General features: G+C 37.7%; 2 protein-coding genes across 6 annotated transcripts in view; both read left to right on the top strand.

Moving 5' to 3' along the window:
* The first annotated feature begins 668 nt into the window (after nucleotides 1-668).
* The window catches only part of cpne1 (copine I), a 38,559-nt gene continuing 21,231 nt past the window's right edge, over nucleotides 669-17,996 (top strand). For 2 of the 4 annotated variants that reach the window (XM_022682446.2, XM_049471818.1), the window contains exon 1: nucleotides 669-745. The gene's annotated coding sequence lies outside the window, so the exon portion shown is untranslated. Of the gene's footprint in view, nucleotides 746-1,279; nucleotides 1,419-3,736; nucleotides 3,815-17,996 lie in introns of those variants that run through there. The other 2 variants (XM_022682447.2, XM_022682448.2) reach the window with 2 other exon arrangements.
* rbm12 (RNA binding motif protein 12) lies at nucleotides 689-9,258 on the top strand. Of its 2 annotated transcripts, none has more exons than XM_022682445.2 (2): nucleotides 689-745; nucleotides 5,431-9,258. In XM_022682445.2, exon 2 carries the CDS (start codon nucleotides 5,453-5,455, stop codon nucleotides 8,159-8,161), a length of 2,709 nt encoding a protein of 902 aa, XP_022538166.2. In that variant the 5' UTR covers nucleotides 689-745; nucleotides 5,431-5,452; the 3' UTR covers nucleotides 8,162-9,258. The 2 variants fall into 2 exon arrangements, with proteins under 2 accessions (XP_022538166.2, XP_022538165.2); XM_022682444.2 differs by lacking the exon at nucleotides 689-745 and adding an exon at nucleotides 3,731-3,814.

A 17,996-nucleotide genomic window follows, 5' to 3' on the forward strand; every position in this document is an offset into this window, starting at 1 on the left:
TGATCTATTTTAAGCGTTTATAGCTTTTATTTTTGATGATTATGGATTACAGACAATAAAAAAATCAGTGTCTCGGAAAATTAGTGTGGGCAGTGTGTCTACTTTTTTTTCCTGCTGGAAAATGAAATCCACATCTCCATAAAAGTTGTTTTCAGCAGAGGGAAGCTGTAAGATATGAAGTGCTGTAAGATTTTGAGACTTGATAATAAAACACAGTGGATCAACACCAGCAGATGACAGACATGTCTCTCCAAACCCTCACTGATCATCAGTAAATTTTACATTTCATTTAAAGTAAATCAAGGGATCAGAGTCTGGAGGAAGAGTGGAGAGACACACAGTCCAAACTGCTCCAGGTCTAGTGTGAAGTTTCCACCAATCAGTGATGGTTTGGAGAGACATGTCTGTCTTTCTGCTGTTGTGGAAAAACAACTACACTTCCGTCTCAACTAAAAATTATTAAACAAACCAGAATTTAGATTGTTCAAAGAAGACATCTCTTTGCACATCTTGGCATTTTCTCTGATGCAACAGACCAATTAGTACTAAATGCTGGAAAATGCTGGTTTTGAATGGTGTACTACAAGATGCATACTGGGCGTTCCTGGTTTTCTTGCTGTTTGCATTGATGTTTTTGCTTCCATTTATTCTTTTATTGCAGTCGAGAATTGATTTTAAATGCTTGCCATCAAGATTGGCTTGGGTTACGTCCACAACTAGTAACGAAGCGCCGCTAATTGTACAGGTAAGCATTTGCGTAGCTCTTAGTTTAGAAGGAATTACTCTTTCAGGAGATCTCACTGTCTGTTTTCATGCACCTCAGCTAATGGTTTATTGGGTAAACACTTTTTTGAAGCTGTTCAAAGATCTGTTTAAAGCTACAATTGAGGATTTTGCTTCCATTTATTCTTTTATTGCAGTCGAGAGTTGATTTTAAATAAGAGCAAGGGAACTACTGTGCGTCCTGTCCTGGGGGTGGTTTCCTGATGAGTGCCAGTTTCATCATCAAAACATTTTTGATGTCTTTTTTGCGACTGCACTTGAGGATACTTTCAAAAAAAAATAATTCTTCTTTTTGGATTGACTGACCATTATTTTTTCTTAAATTATTTCTTAACTTTACTTAATTGAGTAGTATCTATCTATCTGTTTATCTGTCTGTCTGTCTGTCTGATAGAGGTATATTTACTGGCCCCGCTAGAGGGCGTAGTTCTGCGGGTCGCTGTGTGTAGTGTGTGTGTAAAGTGTGTATAGGGTATGGTGGGGGGGTTGCTGTGCGGTTTTACTCAGAGATGATCCTGCAGCTGAGGGGAGCAGAACCCCGCGGTACAGAAGATCCAGAGCCCGGCTCCTGCTGATAAATCGAGCGGGTAAACAGAGCAGAATCAGTAGAGCTGCGCTAAAAGCAGATAAACTCGGTAAGACCCGCAGAACTGCAGAACTCTAATATATACTCTCTAATACTCACACTGTACTACAGCCGCTCCGCCGCCATTTACCCAGCGGAGCTCCGGGCACTAGTCCGACGCTACTCTCACACACATCACCCCGCTTACAGCGGGCTCAGGGGCTCCAGCGCTGACCCGGTTCTGTGGTTCAGTCCGGGGGGTTTATATGATCTGATTTATCGGTGTTTTAGTGATTTACTGAGAGCTGGATCTGTGTTTTAGGGCTTTATTTAGCTGACCTGCTGCTGCTGCTCTGCGCCATTTTGTCTCTTTGTTGGTATTAGTTAGCTTAGCTTAGCCTAGCTTAGCTAGCTAACGCTAATCATCTGCAGTCTGAGTTACCTCAGGTTTTATACAGCTTTAATTTAGCTGCAATTAGCATTATTTAGCTTTTATTCAGTTGTTTTAAGCTTTATTACGCTGTTATTCAGCATTGTGTAGTTTTATTTAGCTTTATTCAGAACTATTTCCATTTATTCAGCTCTATTTGGTCAGATTTTCGTTCTTTGGAAGCCTTTCTGTGTCGCTCCGCTGCTTTTGGGATGAATATTTGTATTTTTGTTCCTTTCAGATTCTTAAATTTCCTTCTTTTCACTGGTTCTTGTTTTGTACTGAAAGATTCAGAAAGTTATTCCACCTAATATCACTGCACTCTCCTCTCAGAGGGTCTAATTCGGTTTAATTTTATTTCTGTGGCAGCTGGATAGTTTAATTCGGTTTAGTTGTATGTCTGTAGCCTGTAGGTTGGTTTAAATTCGGTTTAGTTGTATTTCTATAGCCCGTTGGTTGGTTTTAATTCGGTTTAAATGTATTTATGCATCCTGTTTGTTGGTTGGTTTTAATTCGGTGTAAGTGTATTTCTGTAGCCAACTGGTTTGTTTTCCACTTAAGAGCAATATGTACTCTCCTTCTCTCAGAGTGTCAAATTCGGTTTAATTGTGTTTCTGTGGCCAGCTTGTTGGTTTTAATTCGGTCTGATTCATTTTGTTTCTGGTTGGTTGGTTCTGAAAAATGCATTTTACTTTATCTTTATTGCTGGTGGGTGATTGTTTTAAATGCTGTTGTCTGCTTCTAGCCTAGAATGACACCATTGACAGGTTTTTACTGGTAAAATCTCGGATTACAGGTCTATTTAAAGCAGTTTATACTAGTAGAACCACCTACAAGCCATTAACGCTAATAATATCAGTTGTATTATCAGGGCCACATATAGTCAAATGTTATCATTGATTTAGCTACACGGGATTTCACACTTATATCTAAGCTAGCTATAATTACATTTATACTAGTAAAAACTCCAGTTACATTCTTCTACTAGTAGAAACCACATTACAGATCTGTAATTAGACTCTTTACTGGTAAAAATAGAGTTTGGGTTTGTGTCGCTTTTGTCACATTAAGCTAAAATGGCCTTCTGTAGTCTTTCGTTGAATTATCTTGTGTATCGTATCCATAGCACTAATCGTTTGAAGACAGACGATCAGGTTTTGATTTTAAATCTGTTTACACCACGCTATTGGTTGGCTTGAAATCACTGCGGCATCAAAATAGTGGTTGAATTGGTGCTTATACACAATCCACAATCGCAGTGTGCGTATGTTTTGGTGTAGACAGTGAGCTGGCTTATGGTCATTTGTCCTCTATTTATTTCTGCGCCATTTCTAATTTAGGACTGAATTTGCTTATTTAACAGTAGAATTGTAATACAGACTTGTTTGGCAACAGTGTGATGATCTGTTTTTTGGTTTGTGTTTAAGAAATAAGAATCGTAAGAAGTTTGGTGAGGGGAGATGGTCCTGAATGTATCTGTTGTACAGATATAACCAAGGATGTTCCAGTTATAACAATTATGTCCTCTTGCACTGTTTTATTTAGGGGTACACACTAAAGATATCAAGACCTTGATAAATACACACATTATTATTAAATCTTATTGATTGATTTGTGTTTCTCAAAATGCTTTATCCTGTTTCTTATTTGCGTTTTCATGACTGAATAATGTGGATGTGCTTTGATTTTGTGTTTATTTGTTTTTTGTTATCTCAAATCTGAATGTTTATGCTGGGTTTAATATGAATTACATAAAATGCATGCTTTTTACCAGTTTCAAAATTGGCTGTGGCTTTTGCAGCTAGCCAAACATGTGCTGAATTAGACCTCTTTGTACTAAATGCTGGAAAATGCTGGTTTTGAATGGTGTACTACAAGATGCATACTGGGCGTTCCTGGTTTTCTTGCTGTTTGCATTGATGTTTTTGCTTCCATTTATTCTTTTATTGCAGTCGAGAATTGATTTTAAATGCTTGCCGTCAAGATTGGCTTGGGTTACGTCCACAACTAGTAACGAAGCGCCGCTAATTGTACAGGTAAGCATTTGCGTAGCTTTTAGTTTAGAATGAATTACTCTTTCAGGAGATCTCACTGTCTGTTTTCATGCACCTCAGCTAATGGTTTATTGGGTAAACACTTTTTTGAAGCTGTTCAAAGATCTGTTTAAAGCTGCAATTGAGGATTTTGCTCATAATTCAAACTCAGAAGTGCAAAGCGTGATCATTTCAATCACACTGTAACATGTTTGACGATCTACAATGATTTGAAAACCTTATAAAATGCTTCAGTTCAGTGCTCAATGTCTTGCAGTGCTGAAGTTCCAGGGAATTGTAAAGTAAACTATGATAAATTTGCATTGGTTTGGCTTGTCTTGGATTTGGGTGTGGAAGTCACTTCTTGAACAGTGCAAACCAATATTTTGACACATTTGTTTTTTAATGATCAACTTTATAACTGCTTTCCAGTGCACTCCATAGGAAATAAATGTGATTATTTGCAGTGCATTACCTTGCTAGACCGAAATGAATACCTCCGTGATGCTTTTGTATAGGGATGCACAAGGTATTGGAATTATATTGGTATTGGCGGATAATTGCCCTTTTTTGGCATATATTTCAAACTGACACTTGCTGATGTATTTATTGTATGCCAGAAAAGAACCAAGCTATGCTGGCCGCATAACTACAATTGGCCGACATTGACCATTCTAGTTTTAAAACCATTGATTTGATCATGTACCATTCACAATCAAACCAAAAAGTACCACCCTACAAATCATCCACAGGAACATATGCAAGCAAACTAGGGATTACCGATAATAATAATAACGCTGTTGGATATCCTGATGTTGACATGAAATACAATAAATTGGTGCTATTGAAATATATAACGTTATTACGTTTTCAATCTAACTCTGACAACATGTGGTGATCTCCAATGAAACCAGGCAAATTCTTAAGTTCCAGTGATTTGGACATTCCTTGGTACTCGCATGCATTTTCCTGGGAAAACTTTTGTTTTTAATGCATTAAAAATATTTATTTGGTGGTGTACCACCTTGGTGTGCTTCATGTTCCACCAATGGTACATGTATACAGTTTGAGAACCACTGATTTAAGCTAATTTTAATGTATTTTTATTAAATGATATCTGATATTGTCATTGGCCCAGAATTCCCACATCGGTGCATCCCTAGTTTTGCTTCATATGTAAAATGTGCTTTATGTGAATCTATATCTATACGTTGTGGCTTTAAGGTGAGTTTCAAAATTTAAAGGCTGTTTTGCAAAAATGGCTAAATGTTTGGGAATTGTTGTTAAACACATTTCACGCCATACTGGTTTTGGATGCTTTAATTGGACGGAGCTCTGTTTTAGCTTCAGAAGCATTTTATACATTGATGTAGCTCAGTGACACTGAACATCATGTTTGTCAATGGCATTGCTCATCAAGAGACAAGTGCATTTGGTCTGTTGTTGTCCTTATGTGATTGCTCACTTTGATGCTTTGTGTATATTCACTTTCATTCTTCTCATTCGATTGCTCTGTTGTGGTTTTAGTCATGCTTCTCTCTCTCTCTCTGTGTGTTGCTTTATCCTTTTAACCCTTCTCTTGCCCTAGCCTGACCGTCCTTGCCTTCTTTTATCTACAGGTGTGTCTTATAGCACCTCAGCATGGCTGTGGTCATCCGTTTGCAGGGTCTACCCATTGTGGCGGGCACCATGGACATTCGCCATTTCTTCTCCGGACTGACCATCCCAGATGGTGGTGTGCATATTGTAGGGGGCGAACACGGCGAAGCTTTTATCGTGTTCGCTACTGACGAAGATGCAAGACTCGGAATGATGCGCACAGGGGGGGCAATCAAAGGATCCAAAGTGTCGCTGTTGCTGAGTAGCAAAACCGAGATGCAGAACATGATCGAGTTGAGCCGCAGGCGCTTTGAAAGCGGTAGCGTAGAAGTTGCTGCAGGAAATGGCAACAGATCAGGGCCACCTAGTTCTACAGGGGGAAGTGGAAGGGGTAGCTTGCCAACCACTGCACAAGGTTTTAGTAACACCACATCAACCACAGCCACCACAGCTGTCTCCTCTAACGAGCCTGTAAACAATAAAGCTGTCCCTACTTTTGCCTCGACAACCATGGGCAACATGCCTGCAAACTTTAACAACTTCAGCAGCCCGAGTCTTAGTGTAGGCTCCACTATGACAACTGCCATGTCCTCCTTGAGTTCTGTACCTCCTCCCATACCCCCCTTGCCCTCTATGCCAACATTACCACCCATGCCGCCAATGCCAGTTCCACCACCAGTGTCCGCATTACCCCCAGTACCAACTGTTAATCCTCTCAGCTCAGTGCCTCCAGTACCGCCAATGGCTCACATGCAGCACATATCTGGTATTCCTCCTTTTAATCCTGGTGTACCTCCACCAGTTGGCCCTATGACTGGTGGTCTTGGGCATTCAGGACCACCGCTCTTAGGAAACCCAAATCCAATATTTCTTAACCCATTGAACCCCCTAAATCCACTCAGTCTCCAAGCACATTTGAAATCGGCTGTGGGAAGCCCAGACGAGTTGTTCATTCAGCTCCAAGGCCTTCCTTTCAATGCGTCCGAAATTGAAATTAGAGATCTTTTCCACGGGCTTGCAGTCGACTCTATTAGGATACTCCGGGACAATATGGGTAGAAGCAGCGGCAGGGCTTTGGTTAGGTTCTTCTCACCTCACGATTCCTTTGAAGCTCTCAAACGAAACAATGCAATGATAGGCCAAAGGTACGTAGAGATAGCTCCTTCTTCAGAGAGGCAGTGGAGAGAGGGTCACGGACCGAACGTAGGGCATGGAAAAATGGGTAATGAACCTGAACACAACCGTCATCATCGTGGCGGTCCCAATTTGAGTTCCCCCTCTGGTCGAGAGCGTGCTAGGTCCCGCTCCCCTCACAAACAGGAATTCTGTGTGTATTTAAAGGGGCTTCCATATGAAGCAGAAAACAAACAGATATTTGAGTTTTTCAAAAACCTGGACATTGTTGAGGACAGTATTTACATTGCATACGGCCCCAACGGCAGGGCGACAGGCGAAGGTTTTGTTGAGTTCAGAAATGAAATGGACTACAAAGTTGCCCTTGGGTGCCACATGCAGTATATGGGTAGTCGATTCATTCAGGTGCACCCCATCACAAAGAAAAACATGTTTGAAAAGATAGACGGAATCCGTAAAAGATTGCAGGGATCGCAGAGCGATCAGAAAGGCAGCTTGTCCGAGGGAGGTAAGGGCTCCAGAACATGCGCCCACATAACGAATATTCCCTACAACGTCTCGAAGAAAGACGTGCGTTTGTTTCTAGATGGTATTCAGATGTTTGAGGACAGTCTCAAAGTGCTAGTAGATGGCAACGGCAATGGCCTCGGCCAGGCTGTGGTGCAGTTTAAAACTGACGAGGACGCTCTCAAGGCTGAGCGGTTACACAGGCAGAAGTTAAACGGCAGGGATGCTTTTGTCCACTTAGTCACATTCGAGCAAATGAAGGAAGTTGAGAGAAACCCGCCCCCACAGACCAAAAGAGGTCAGAAAGCTCAAGCTAATTCCCTTGCCCACGCACAAGCTCAAGCACAAGCTCAGGCTCAAGCGCAAGCTCAGGCTCAAGCCCAGGCCCAGGTGCAAGCACAAGCTCAGATTCAAGTCCAGGCACCACATGCTTTTCCTGGAATGACTGGAGATGAGTTTAATTTTCTGAGAAACGCTGTAGGGAATCTTGGTAATGGACCTCCATTTGTCAACCCTTTTGCTGCCCCGGGTAATGGACTTGCTGGTCCACCACCTTTGCCGCCATTGGGTACAGCTTTGGGTGATGTGTCTCTTCCAGTTCCTCCACCCATGGTTGGAGGACATTTACCAGGGCCTGTTTTAGAGCCTCCTGTATTCCGGCCAGGAGGAGCAAGTGGTGCACCTCCCGGCTTTCCCGGAGCGCCGGAGAACTTAAGAGGCATGTCTCCTTTTGACAATGGTTCGTCAAGAAAGGGTTTGAGTCAGAATCGTGGCGGCAGCCAGGGGCGTTCAGGAGGTTCCCAACCTGCTTTTGGACAATCCCCTGAAAGTCACAGAGGCTCGGCAAGTGGCGCTGGTCCAGGTGACCCCCGGCCAACCATTGTCAAAATCCAGAACATGCCTTTTACAGTCACGGTTGATGAAATATTAGATTTCTTTTATGGATACAAGGTGTTGCCTGGCTCTGTGTGCTTGCAGTTTAGCGAGAAAGGACTGCCTACCGGGGAAGCGATGGTTGCTTTTGATTCACATGAGGAAGCGATGGCTGCGGTTATGGACCTGAACGATAGGCCAATCGGGTCAAGAAAAGTAAAGATCACAATGGGATGAAAGATTTATCTGTAAAAACATTTGGTGGCGTCTTGACAGTTTTGACTGTTTTTATTTGCGGAACTATGAACTACATAACGGTGGATCCCCCTTTTTGTTTGTTTTTGTTTTTTGCTTTGATACAACATGCTAGATTTACTCTGTAAAGTGGATTGATTATTGAAAATCTACGTACATTAATTCAACGCACGCTATGGTGGTTTTATGACATGGTTAGGACAATACAAAAGCTTCAAGGTTTCTCAAAACTGTATAGTTGTAAAAGCTGAAGTGTTGCAGGTATAAAGAAACCTAAGAATGCTTTTGCTCAGATCAGATTTGCTGTGTTTGAGTGCGCAAGTGTAAGCTGACACTGAGGCTATGCTAGAGCATTTATATGTACTGGTGGTCCCTTTCAGCTGATACATAAGCTGTAATCGGTTGATATTCTGTACCCAAGTCAACTTTTTTTTTTATTATTATTATTTCTGAAGATTTTGCACTTCTTTTTATATGCTTTGTCTGTTCTCTGCTTTCTCAGATTGGGGTTTACACCCAGTGCTGCCACGCATGGTGTGTTTGCTCCCAAATTATAAATCAAGAGTTTCCCTCAATGCTCAGTTTTACTCTATTTGATTTAAATGCATGCCCGTGTTTTGTCAGTACATGTTCCTCTGCCAGCAGAGTGTATGGGATGAAGCTTACCTGTGAGAAAGACGAGATGTTAAACACATGTATCAGGCTCCCTCTCAGAACGGATCAGCAGGATTATCAGTAAATGTGGCTGTGTAATTAATGTTTTGTGTATGAAAAAGCTTTTCATTCTTCTCTTGCTTGTGCTCGTCCTACACTGTGCTTTGCTGTGTTTGCTATGATGTGTATATCTATACAGTAGCATTATTGCTTCTCTTTCTTGTTTTTTAAGGTCTCAGCCCTAAGCATTTCACATTATGTTGGTGTTTAGTTTATTTGCTGTTGTACATATTTTTCCAGCCCAGCTATTTTGTCAATAAAATGACATTCCTGAAATGATGAATCTGGAAGGTATTGTATTTTATCCTGTCTTCATGTCTCTCCTTCAGTCCATAAATGAATAAAGTTGGTTTTTCCTCTGCTGACTTTCATGTTTCACATGGTTAACGAATTATTAAGCACTTATGACCTGTTTTTTTGCCAGGCATTTTCTAGCATTATTTTTTTGTTTGTTTCAGCCAGACACCAGTGCCAATTTATTTGATTGATTTCATGAGGTAATTCTAGATAACTAAATACTGGGGGTCATTGGATTCAGCCAGACCCTGAAGCAGTCCTGGAGTTGGTGGTTGAAATTTGGTTATTTGTTTGGGATAAACTCTTTACTCTATTAAGATGTGATTCTTTGTTTGTTTGGCCAAGGCACTACATTTCACAACATAGGCTGTTCCAATTCATATTACTTGCAAAAAATTCTTTTGAGGGTTTTTTTTCCTGCCGAGAAAAATGAGAAGTTTTTAGATTGTTTTTCTTATAGTGATTTCTAGGGATGCACCAAAATAAATGTTTTTAATAGCAGTGCTGGTTTATATTTAGCTAATGCCTACTCTGTAGTGCAATTTTGGTCAGTAATTATATTCAAATCATACATTTACCTCATCAGTGCAATTTTAGATTATAAATTACCCCGGCAGTAAAAATGTTAGTCAGTAATGCTATTTTAATTGTAAATTTATATGAGCTTTGCAATTCTAGCTGAGAAATTATAAATTTTAGTTTATAAATGACCTCAGCAGTATAATTATGGTCAGTAATGCTATTTTAATCATAAAGTTACCTGAGCAGTGCAATTTTAAGTTATAAATAGCCTCAGCATTGAAATTTTGATCTGTAATGCAATTCTTATAAATGTATCTGAGCAGTGCAATTTTAGTTTATAAATTACATCAGCAGTGTAATTCTGGTCAGCAATTTTGTTCTGATTATATATTTTCCTGAGCAGATCAATTTAGGTTTATAAGTTACCTCAGTACTACTGTTTTGTCTACAATTTCAGTTGATCAATTACCTCAACGGTACAATTTTGGCCAGTAATGCTATTTTAATTGAAAATTTACCTAAGCAGTTCAATGATAGTCATAAATTACCTCAGAAGTGCAACTCCAATCATGTTTACACAGAGAAAAACAGCTAATCAAACAGATGCTAATGCTAAGTTAGCTCAGCTAGCCCTGTAACAGCTTTTATCTTTCTGCAATAAATGTTTGTGTATAGGGCCTGTGGGCTCATACTAAGTGTAATGGAGATCCTCAAAGATTTTTATTTTATTTTGATTTATATGAGTAAAGCATAAAAACAAACCTGAATGCACATATTGATTATTAGAACTGGACAGAACACCCCTGCTATGAAATGCTAAGCTGGGTAAAAGTGGATAGTGATTAATTTAACCCTTTTTTGTTGTTTTTCTTTATCAATATTCATACAGTAGAATATAAATGTTTTTATCAATAATAAAACAAGGGCTCTCCAAGAAAACTAAGGGGCGATAACAAGGTGCAAAAAATGGCTATGTGCAAATATTGTATAGTAAATCAATAACAATTAGCGCGACTGGCCTAAAAATGGCTAACTTTACAGCGGAGTGGCAAAGACAAAGTTCAGTTTCAATTACTGTATTGCAGGCATTGTTTGGTATAATTCATGAAGTTGTTTGCCTGTTGCCAAAATTTGGTGCATCCCTACTGATATCACTTTAAGTCCCTTAAGTCCTCTAATGTAAACATAATTGGTTTGAAAAAGTGTTAAAAGTGCCATATCCTGATATTTTTGTTGAAGATAAGATTTGTATATTCTTGTTATGCCGTACCTGAGATTTTGTGCAACATTGCAGATTTATGTTTCTACCACAGCAGAATATTGGAGTTAAATGATTGATCCAGGAGTAGCCTAGTGGTCTAGGAAGCTGATATGATAAAACAGTGAACTTGGATTAAAGTTTAATGTGTGACAACAAATAAAAACTAGCTTAGTTTTTTTGGAATGGTCAATAGGCTACTTGTCACTGTCTAGCTCTGACCAATCAGAGGAGGCAACATGCTTGCTTGGTTTATTGGTGCATATTTTGCTGTGATTAGGTTTGTGCCTGTGTGAAAACAAACCAAACCAAAGGGGGGGAAATGCTCAAAGTAAATAAACTCATCAACTGATTGGACCAGAGAGAAAAGAGTTTAACTTTAACTGTGCGTTTATTTATCAGAAAATTCTGACACAATGTAAAAAACAAATAAAAGATTTAAATCAATCAATGTGAAAAAATTAAATCTCCAAAAATGGAGAGAAGGTTTTTGTGGACAGTCAATATTAAGATATTGTCAGCAGTGGCATATCTTTTTTACATTTTGGTTTTTAATAGCTGTTTAAAAATGTGCCACTTTGCCTTTGTTGGTTTACTACTTCCATTCCAACATTTAAACCTCAGGAAAACTAGGTTCTAGCCTCCTTTCTCAAAGCTTCCTTAACTAATCCAGATTTCCCTCTGTTCCTCTTGCTTACTGCTTGCTGAAACAAGATATTCAGAATATTATCATTATTGTTATTACCTGAGTTTTGAGTACACATTTAAAAACTTCAAGATGGCGAGATGCACACTCATTTGTTTGGGAAATAGCTGTGTTTAGCGATGTTTGTGTGGAATTTTGAACACTTTGAGACCTGAGAGCTGCGAGATTCCTGGTGGCGTTGAAGGTAAGTTTTTTGGGTTGTTTTTTTTATATTTCCCCCTAAATAAAAATCTGCTTTTCAGCACAGTTTATGCCTCTGACACTTTCAGAAAGTTAATGCTGAGAGCAGCTTTTAAAAACACAGATTATAGTTGTGAATATCTTCTCTATGGTACCAAGCAACACATTTATTATAAGGTTTAGCTTTTTATAGTCGGGCCCTGTAATCGAGACCAGATGCTTTCGCCATCGTAAGGTTGTTGGCGCTGTTGGAGATTTTTCAGGCTTGCTTTTAAGATCTTGTTAAGTTGTCTGCTTTGTGTTTCTTCTCGCTGCTGATGTTTGAGATCTTGAGAAAGACAGAAAAGAAGCCTTGGTTTTTAAATCTATAAGACATTACACTGATTCTGAAGTTGCTGATGTAATTTTGGAGTAACTGCACATTAAACTGAAAGAATAAAGTGAATAAATTTGAGATTTCATGAGCTGAAGTTGTTTTTTGTTTAAATTGTTTGTTGTTTAAAGGAACTGCATGAGCTGGTTCTGTGCTGGTTTTACTTTACATAGACCACTGTGAGGTAGTGTCCTCATGTTGTTTTGACCATATTTATATATATTTTGGGCCTAATCAGGATTTTAAAAAGTGGAAATGAATAGGGGTTTTTAAGAAATCACCACTATTATGTTCTGTGGTAAATAAAATGTTAAAAACCTTATACCTTTTTGTTCTGTGTACATTAATTTGGTCAGATGTTGTCTAACTACACTGTAAAAAGGGGTATTTGAGTAGTAGTTGTGTAATGTTATGTAATATTTTGATTGAGAACAATGTAAAATGTAACTGCCATACTATGTGAATCAATTACCTTATCGTAACTTAAATGCTACAGAAATTACTACTGCTAAGATAACAAAAATTAATTGCTAAAAAATACACTCTTTTTACTTTTCGGCATATTTTGACTTAAGGTGGAATGATTAGTTATGGTGGAATTTGAGTTAAGCCTTTTTCTCTTGTTCTTCTTCAGTATATAGGGTAATACAGCTGCCTGGCCTCGGTGTTTAAGGCCTTAAGAGCAAGTTACCATTTCTCTGCTGCAGACAGTGATCATTAATGCACAACTATACCATCAACACCTGTTAAACAACAGATTTAAAGCCGAATTACAGCAAGAGTGCACTACGCAGCAGAGTGAGTTTATAAGTGAGTTTATAATTAAACTGCGTTGCTCTGCAGTTTAAACCACAGAGGCGGAAATGTGTGGGCGGGAACGCAAAGGCCAGGTTAACCAATCACAGATCTGCGGAGTAAGATACGCCTAGGCTAGGGCATAGGCTCGACACAAAAGTATAAATTGGCTTTAAGTCGAGTATCAGTAAACTGTTTTCCCAATTCTCGTCAGATTTTTAAAATTAGCACATTTAATCCAGATTCCAGTCCTGGATTTTGTACTTGCTGGAAATTAAAGGAAAAGTTACTGTATTTGATTGGCCAGTTAGTGCCACACCCACCAAAACAATTACAAAATCCTGGACTGGATTCTGGATTTAAGGTCCGGATGTAAGGAGTGTTGTTTGAGAAATTTCAACATGCGTAAATTAAGTAGAGTTAACTTAATTCACTCCATTAGTTTGTAATAAGTTCAAGTTTAAATTTAAACTGCCTTACATTTACCTTCAGTGAATACAGCCAGATGTTTAATTATTACTTAATTCAGTTGTTAGAAATTGAAGTAGATTTTTGCAAGCTGGTCCTACAAATTATTATTATTTTTTTTAGTGTAGCTGGATAAAGCAGTTATATCACATTTTGATTGATAAAAAAAGTTATTAAAACAATTGTAAACCCATATTTAGTCTGTTGATGTTGAGCAGTATAGTTCAGCTGTGGTGTTTCAATAAATATTAACTTAAAAAATCTGTATAAACACCAAATTCTGCTGAGAATTCTGTTCAATTCATCCAAGCTTGTATTTGATGTTCAATATGGTTAAAAGCTACTTATCCAGGCAAAGCAAAGGGTTAACAACTTAGATCCAGACCAGCACAGCATATTCAATTCAATTTTAGAAATTTTAGGAGTTTCCCTGCTTGTTTATCTGGTCACTTTGATGGAGTAGTATGAGTAACACAAACCTTGCAAACTAAAATAGCTTGTTTCATTTGACTATACAGGCAGAGAGTGCTGTTTTTTGTAATTGTTGTTGAAGAAACCGCAGTAGAATAAAATTAATTCAACGTTTTAACATTAGAAATGTGCCAATCTCATAATTCTCATAATTCAAAGGTTCTTGTGAAAAATGTAAAACACTATTTTTGATAATAAACTATATTCTCCATTTAAAATACTGTGTAATTCAATATTAGGCCAAAAAAACCCACCTGTCTGATAAACTATTAAACTACTCAAATGGGTTCTAAACATATTTATTTACCACAAAACGCCTCAAACCAGGCATTCGTTCCTCCCTTTCAGAATCAGTATTAGACCCACCAGTGCTAATAATTGTCTGTGGTCTGTTGTTGTTGTTGTTGTTGTTGTTGTTTTTTGCATTTATAGCCTAGTTTTTGTTTGCCCAAATATGTTTTTCCAAGGTTGCACTGCTCTAACTGCCATATAAATACTTAAATAAATTACTTTAACCCAGACCTTATGGTTTTGTTGCTCGTTTTTTCCCAATTGCTGCTACTCATTTGAAGTGTTCACACAGAAATGGCCATGATTTGGTTCAGTAATGTGAATTTTACTGAAGTGAATGGGTTGTTTTGTAATGCTGTTTATTATAGGGGAAGCTGGTTATTATGGGGAAGTGATTACTAGCTGCTGGAGTTGTGGCCAGATTATTGTTTGAAAATGCTCTAGTTTTGCACAGTTGGACAGTAGGCTCTCGTAGGCTTTGGTTATGCACCTATTGGAAATAAAGGTTCAGAGGTTTTTTGTTCTATTTGAAATGCTGTGACTCTTGCTTTGGTGCTGTTTGAAGACGTGGTGGGTGCTGGGATGCTCATTGTTTGGTTAATAGATTGTGTATGATTTTGCAGATCAAGTGGCCTATGATGTCTGTAGATGACTGTAATAACTGAACTACAGTACCTTAAATTCAGTGTTTTTTATATTTGTATATTTTATATATTAAGTCATCCAAATATATGAAATTATTTAGTAAACAAAAACGTGTTAAACAAATCAGAATATGTTTTATATTTTACATTATTTTATAAAGTATCTCCTCTTGTTTAGATTAGATCAGTTTTGAACATCTCTGCTGGATTTTCTCAGTCAGTTTTATGAGGTAGAATCACCTGGAATTCAGGCTTTCAGTTAACAGCTGTGCTGAACTCATCAAGAGTTAATTACTTGAATTTCTTGTCTCTTAATAAAGTGTTTGAGAGCATCAGTTAAAGTAAAGTAGTGTAGAGGTAGAGTTACAGGTATACAGTGAATAGTGAATATTTGAGTAATGTTCGAATCCAGATTATGAGAAGAAACAACTACTCAACTAAATAAAGAAAAGTTAAAAATGACTAAGAAAAAAATCAGTCAATTGAAAAGAAGAATTTTAAGAACTTTAAAAGTATCCTCAAGTGCAGTCACTGCATAGACATTCAAAAATGTTATGGCGATGATGGAACTGGCACTCATCAGTGCTGATCCAGGAAAGGCTAAGCAAGAATTTCAAGAAGTTCATCCGAGTTATCAGCCTCAGAAACCTGGTTTGTTTAACACTGTTTTTAAGTTACTACATGATTCCTTATGTGTTCCTTCATAATCTGATAGATCACTTCACTATTCTCTATATTTATTATGTAGGAAAAGTCTCTTTTTACATTACAAATAAAAGTAACTATTAATTTTTAGGTCACATAAGCAATCTTACCACAGTAATGTTTAATGTTTAGTGCTAGCTTCCAGGGTTTAGGGATTAATCTTAAATTAAGTCCTGGCGGTACTTTATAAAGCTTGATAACTGGGCGTGGTCGAGGCCTAAAGGTTAGAGTATTGAGCTTCTTTATTGGACAGTTGCTGAGCTTCATATCTGAGGTGATTTTAAAGCTTCTTTTTGCTGCTTTGCTGCTTTACCTCCCGGGTGCCGAGGTTTCAGCCCACTGCTCCGGGGGTATGTTAACTGCCTTTGTTGTTGTGAATGGGCTGAATTATGTTGTAGAGCTGTGCTGTGATGGTGAAGTGTGTTTTTCTCAGGCTAAAAACTTGATCAGCCTTGATTTCAGACCAAAAAATACCTAAATAAAGAAATCTTTAAATATATTCTGTGAGATTTCAGGGAAACCAATGCTAAATAAAGGTTATTTTAATGCTTATTTTTCCATCATTAACAGTAAATGACGTAATGCAACCAAAAAAAAAAGTAGTATTTAGTGTTCTTTACTATCAGGGTATAAATACACAATTAAATATCGGTTTAACAGTTTAAAACTACTCATCATTATAATACGGCCTCTGATAAATTACTTAAAGGAATATTACAAATATCTGCTGATACCAGTATAGTTCTGATATGATTATTAGACTTGTTGTTAGATTCTTATATTATATTTCATTGCTGCAGCCTGCGTCCCAAATCTGATTCAGATTCAGATACATGTTTTTATGGAAGTATATATCCCCCTACATAAAAAAAAAAAATAATAATCTTATTGTTACATAAGTTGCTATTTCATTATTTAAAGATACTAAGTATTTATTTTGAGATACTGTATCATTATAATGAGATAAAATTTCATTATTTAGTGAGGAAGTCTTCGTTTTAAGATACAAAGTCATTATTATGAAATACTAAACTGTTATTTGGAGATACAAAGTTGTTTCTTGTCTCATTATTTATACGTTATTCTGAGAAACCATGTCAATATTCTGAGATGCAAAATCTTTGCCATTGCTATTTTGAGATAACAAGTTGTTATATTGAGGTCATTATTTTTGAGATAGTAAGTTGTTATTTGGAGATACTAAATCCACCGTTATTCTGAGATCTGAGACTATCTTATTTTTTTTGTGATACTGAGTTGCTATTTTAAGACTTTGAGAAGTCTGTTGTTACTTTGAGACACCAAGTTGTTACTTTAAAATACTTTACTTTGAGATACTAAGTTGTTACTTGGAGATACTGTCTCATTATTTTGAGACATCAAGTCTTTATTTTCAAATACTAAATTGTTATTTTGAGACACTAAATCTGTTGTTATTCTGAGACACCAAGTCATTTATTTTTTTAAATACTTTGAAATACTTTGAGATACTAGGTGGTTATTTGAAGACGCTTTTTGCTGACTTAGTATCTCAGTATAATGAAATAGCAATTTATCTAATCAAGAGTAAAGAGTTGTGACACAAATTTGTGTCTCGTTATTTTGAGACATCGTCATTTATTTCAAGACACTATTTTAATATTTTGAGATACTGAGTTGCTATTTTGAGACACCAAGTCCTTACTTTGCCAAACTAAGTAAAACATGCTTTACTTTGAGATACTAGGTGGTTATTTAAAGACGCTTTTTGCTGGCTTAGTATCTAAATAATGAAATAGCAGTTTACCTAATCATGAGTAAAGTATCCCCAAATAATGTGCTGTCATTATTTTGAGATTAAGTTGATACTTGGAGATAGTGTATCTCCAAGTGTATCTGTCTCTATGACATATCCTCATGGATGAAGGAGCATCACCTTCAATTAAATCTCTCAAAGACTGAACTTCTGGTTATACCAGCAAAACCATCTTTTCAACACAACTTCTCTATAAGCATCGACTCTCTCTCTCTCACCGACAAAGGTTGCTAGGAACCTGGGTGTTCTGGTTGATGACCAACTCTCCTTCACGCACCATGTGGCCTCAGTTGCTCGGTCCTGCCGCTTTGCGCTCTATAACATCCGAAAAATTAGACCGTTCTTGACGCACAGGGCCGCTGCTAAGGTTTTGGAGGCCCTAAGCATAACTGGTCATGGCCACATACACTTTAAAAATGGTTAAACATGCGCAAGATTTAGCGCCTCCATGAATTTTTTGATTATTTATTTGACTGGAAAATGTCACATCTGGCAACAACCAACAGAGCAAACCGAGCCGTGCCATTTCAGGCAATAGGGGTGGGGGCATTATATTATGCACAAAAATAATAACGTGCCGCTTTTAAGTAGTAGAGTA

The sequence above is a fragment of the Astyanax mexicanus genome, chromosome 24 (assembly GCF_023375975.1).
Source record: "Astyanax mexicanus isolate ESR-SI-001 chromosome 24, AstMex3_surface, whole genome shotgun sequence".
In the NCBI taxonomy this organism is placed as follows: domain Eukaryota; kingdom Metazoa; phylum Chordata; class Actinopteri; order Characiformes; family Acestrorhamphidae; genus Astyanax; species Astyanax mexicanus.

Excerpts from the sequence above, each read along its gene's own strand:
- rbm12 (XM_022682445.2), top strand. The coding sequence starts at position 5,453 with ATGGCTGTGGTCATCCGTTTGCAGGGTCTACCCATTGTGGCGGGCACC.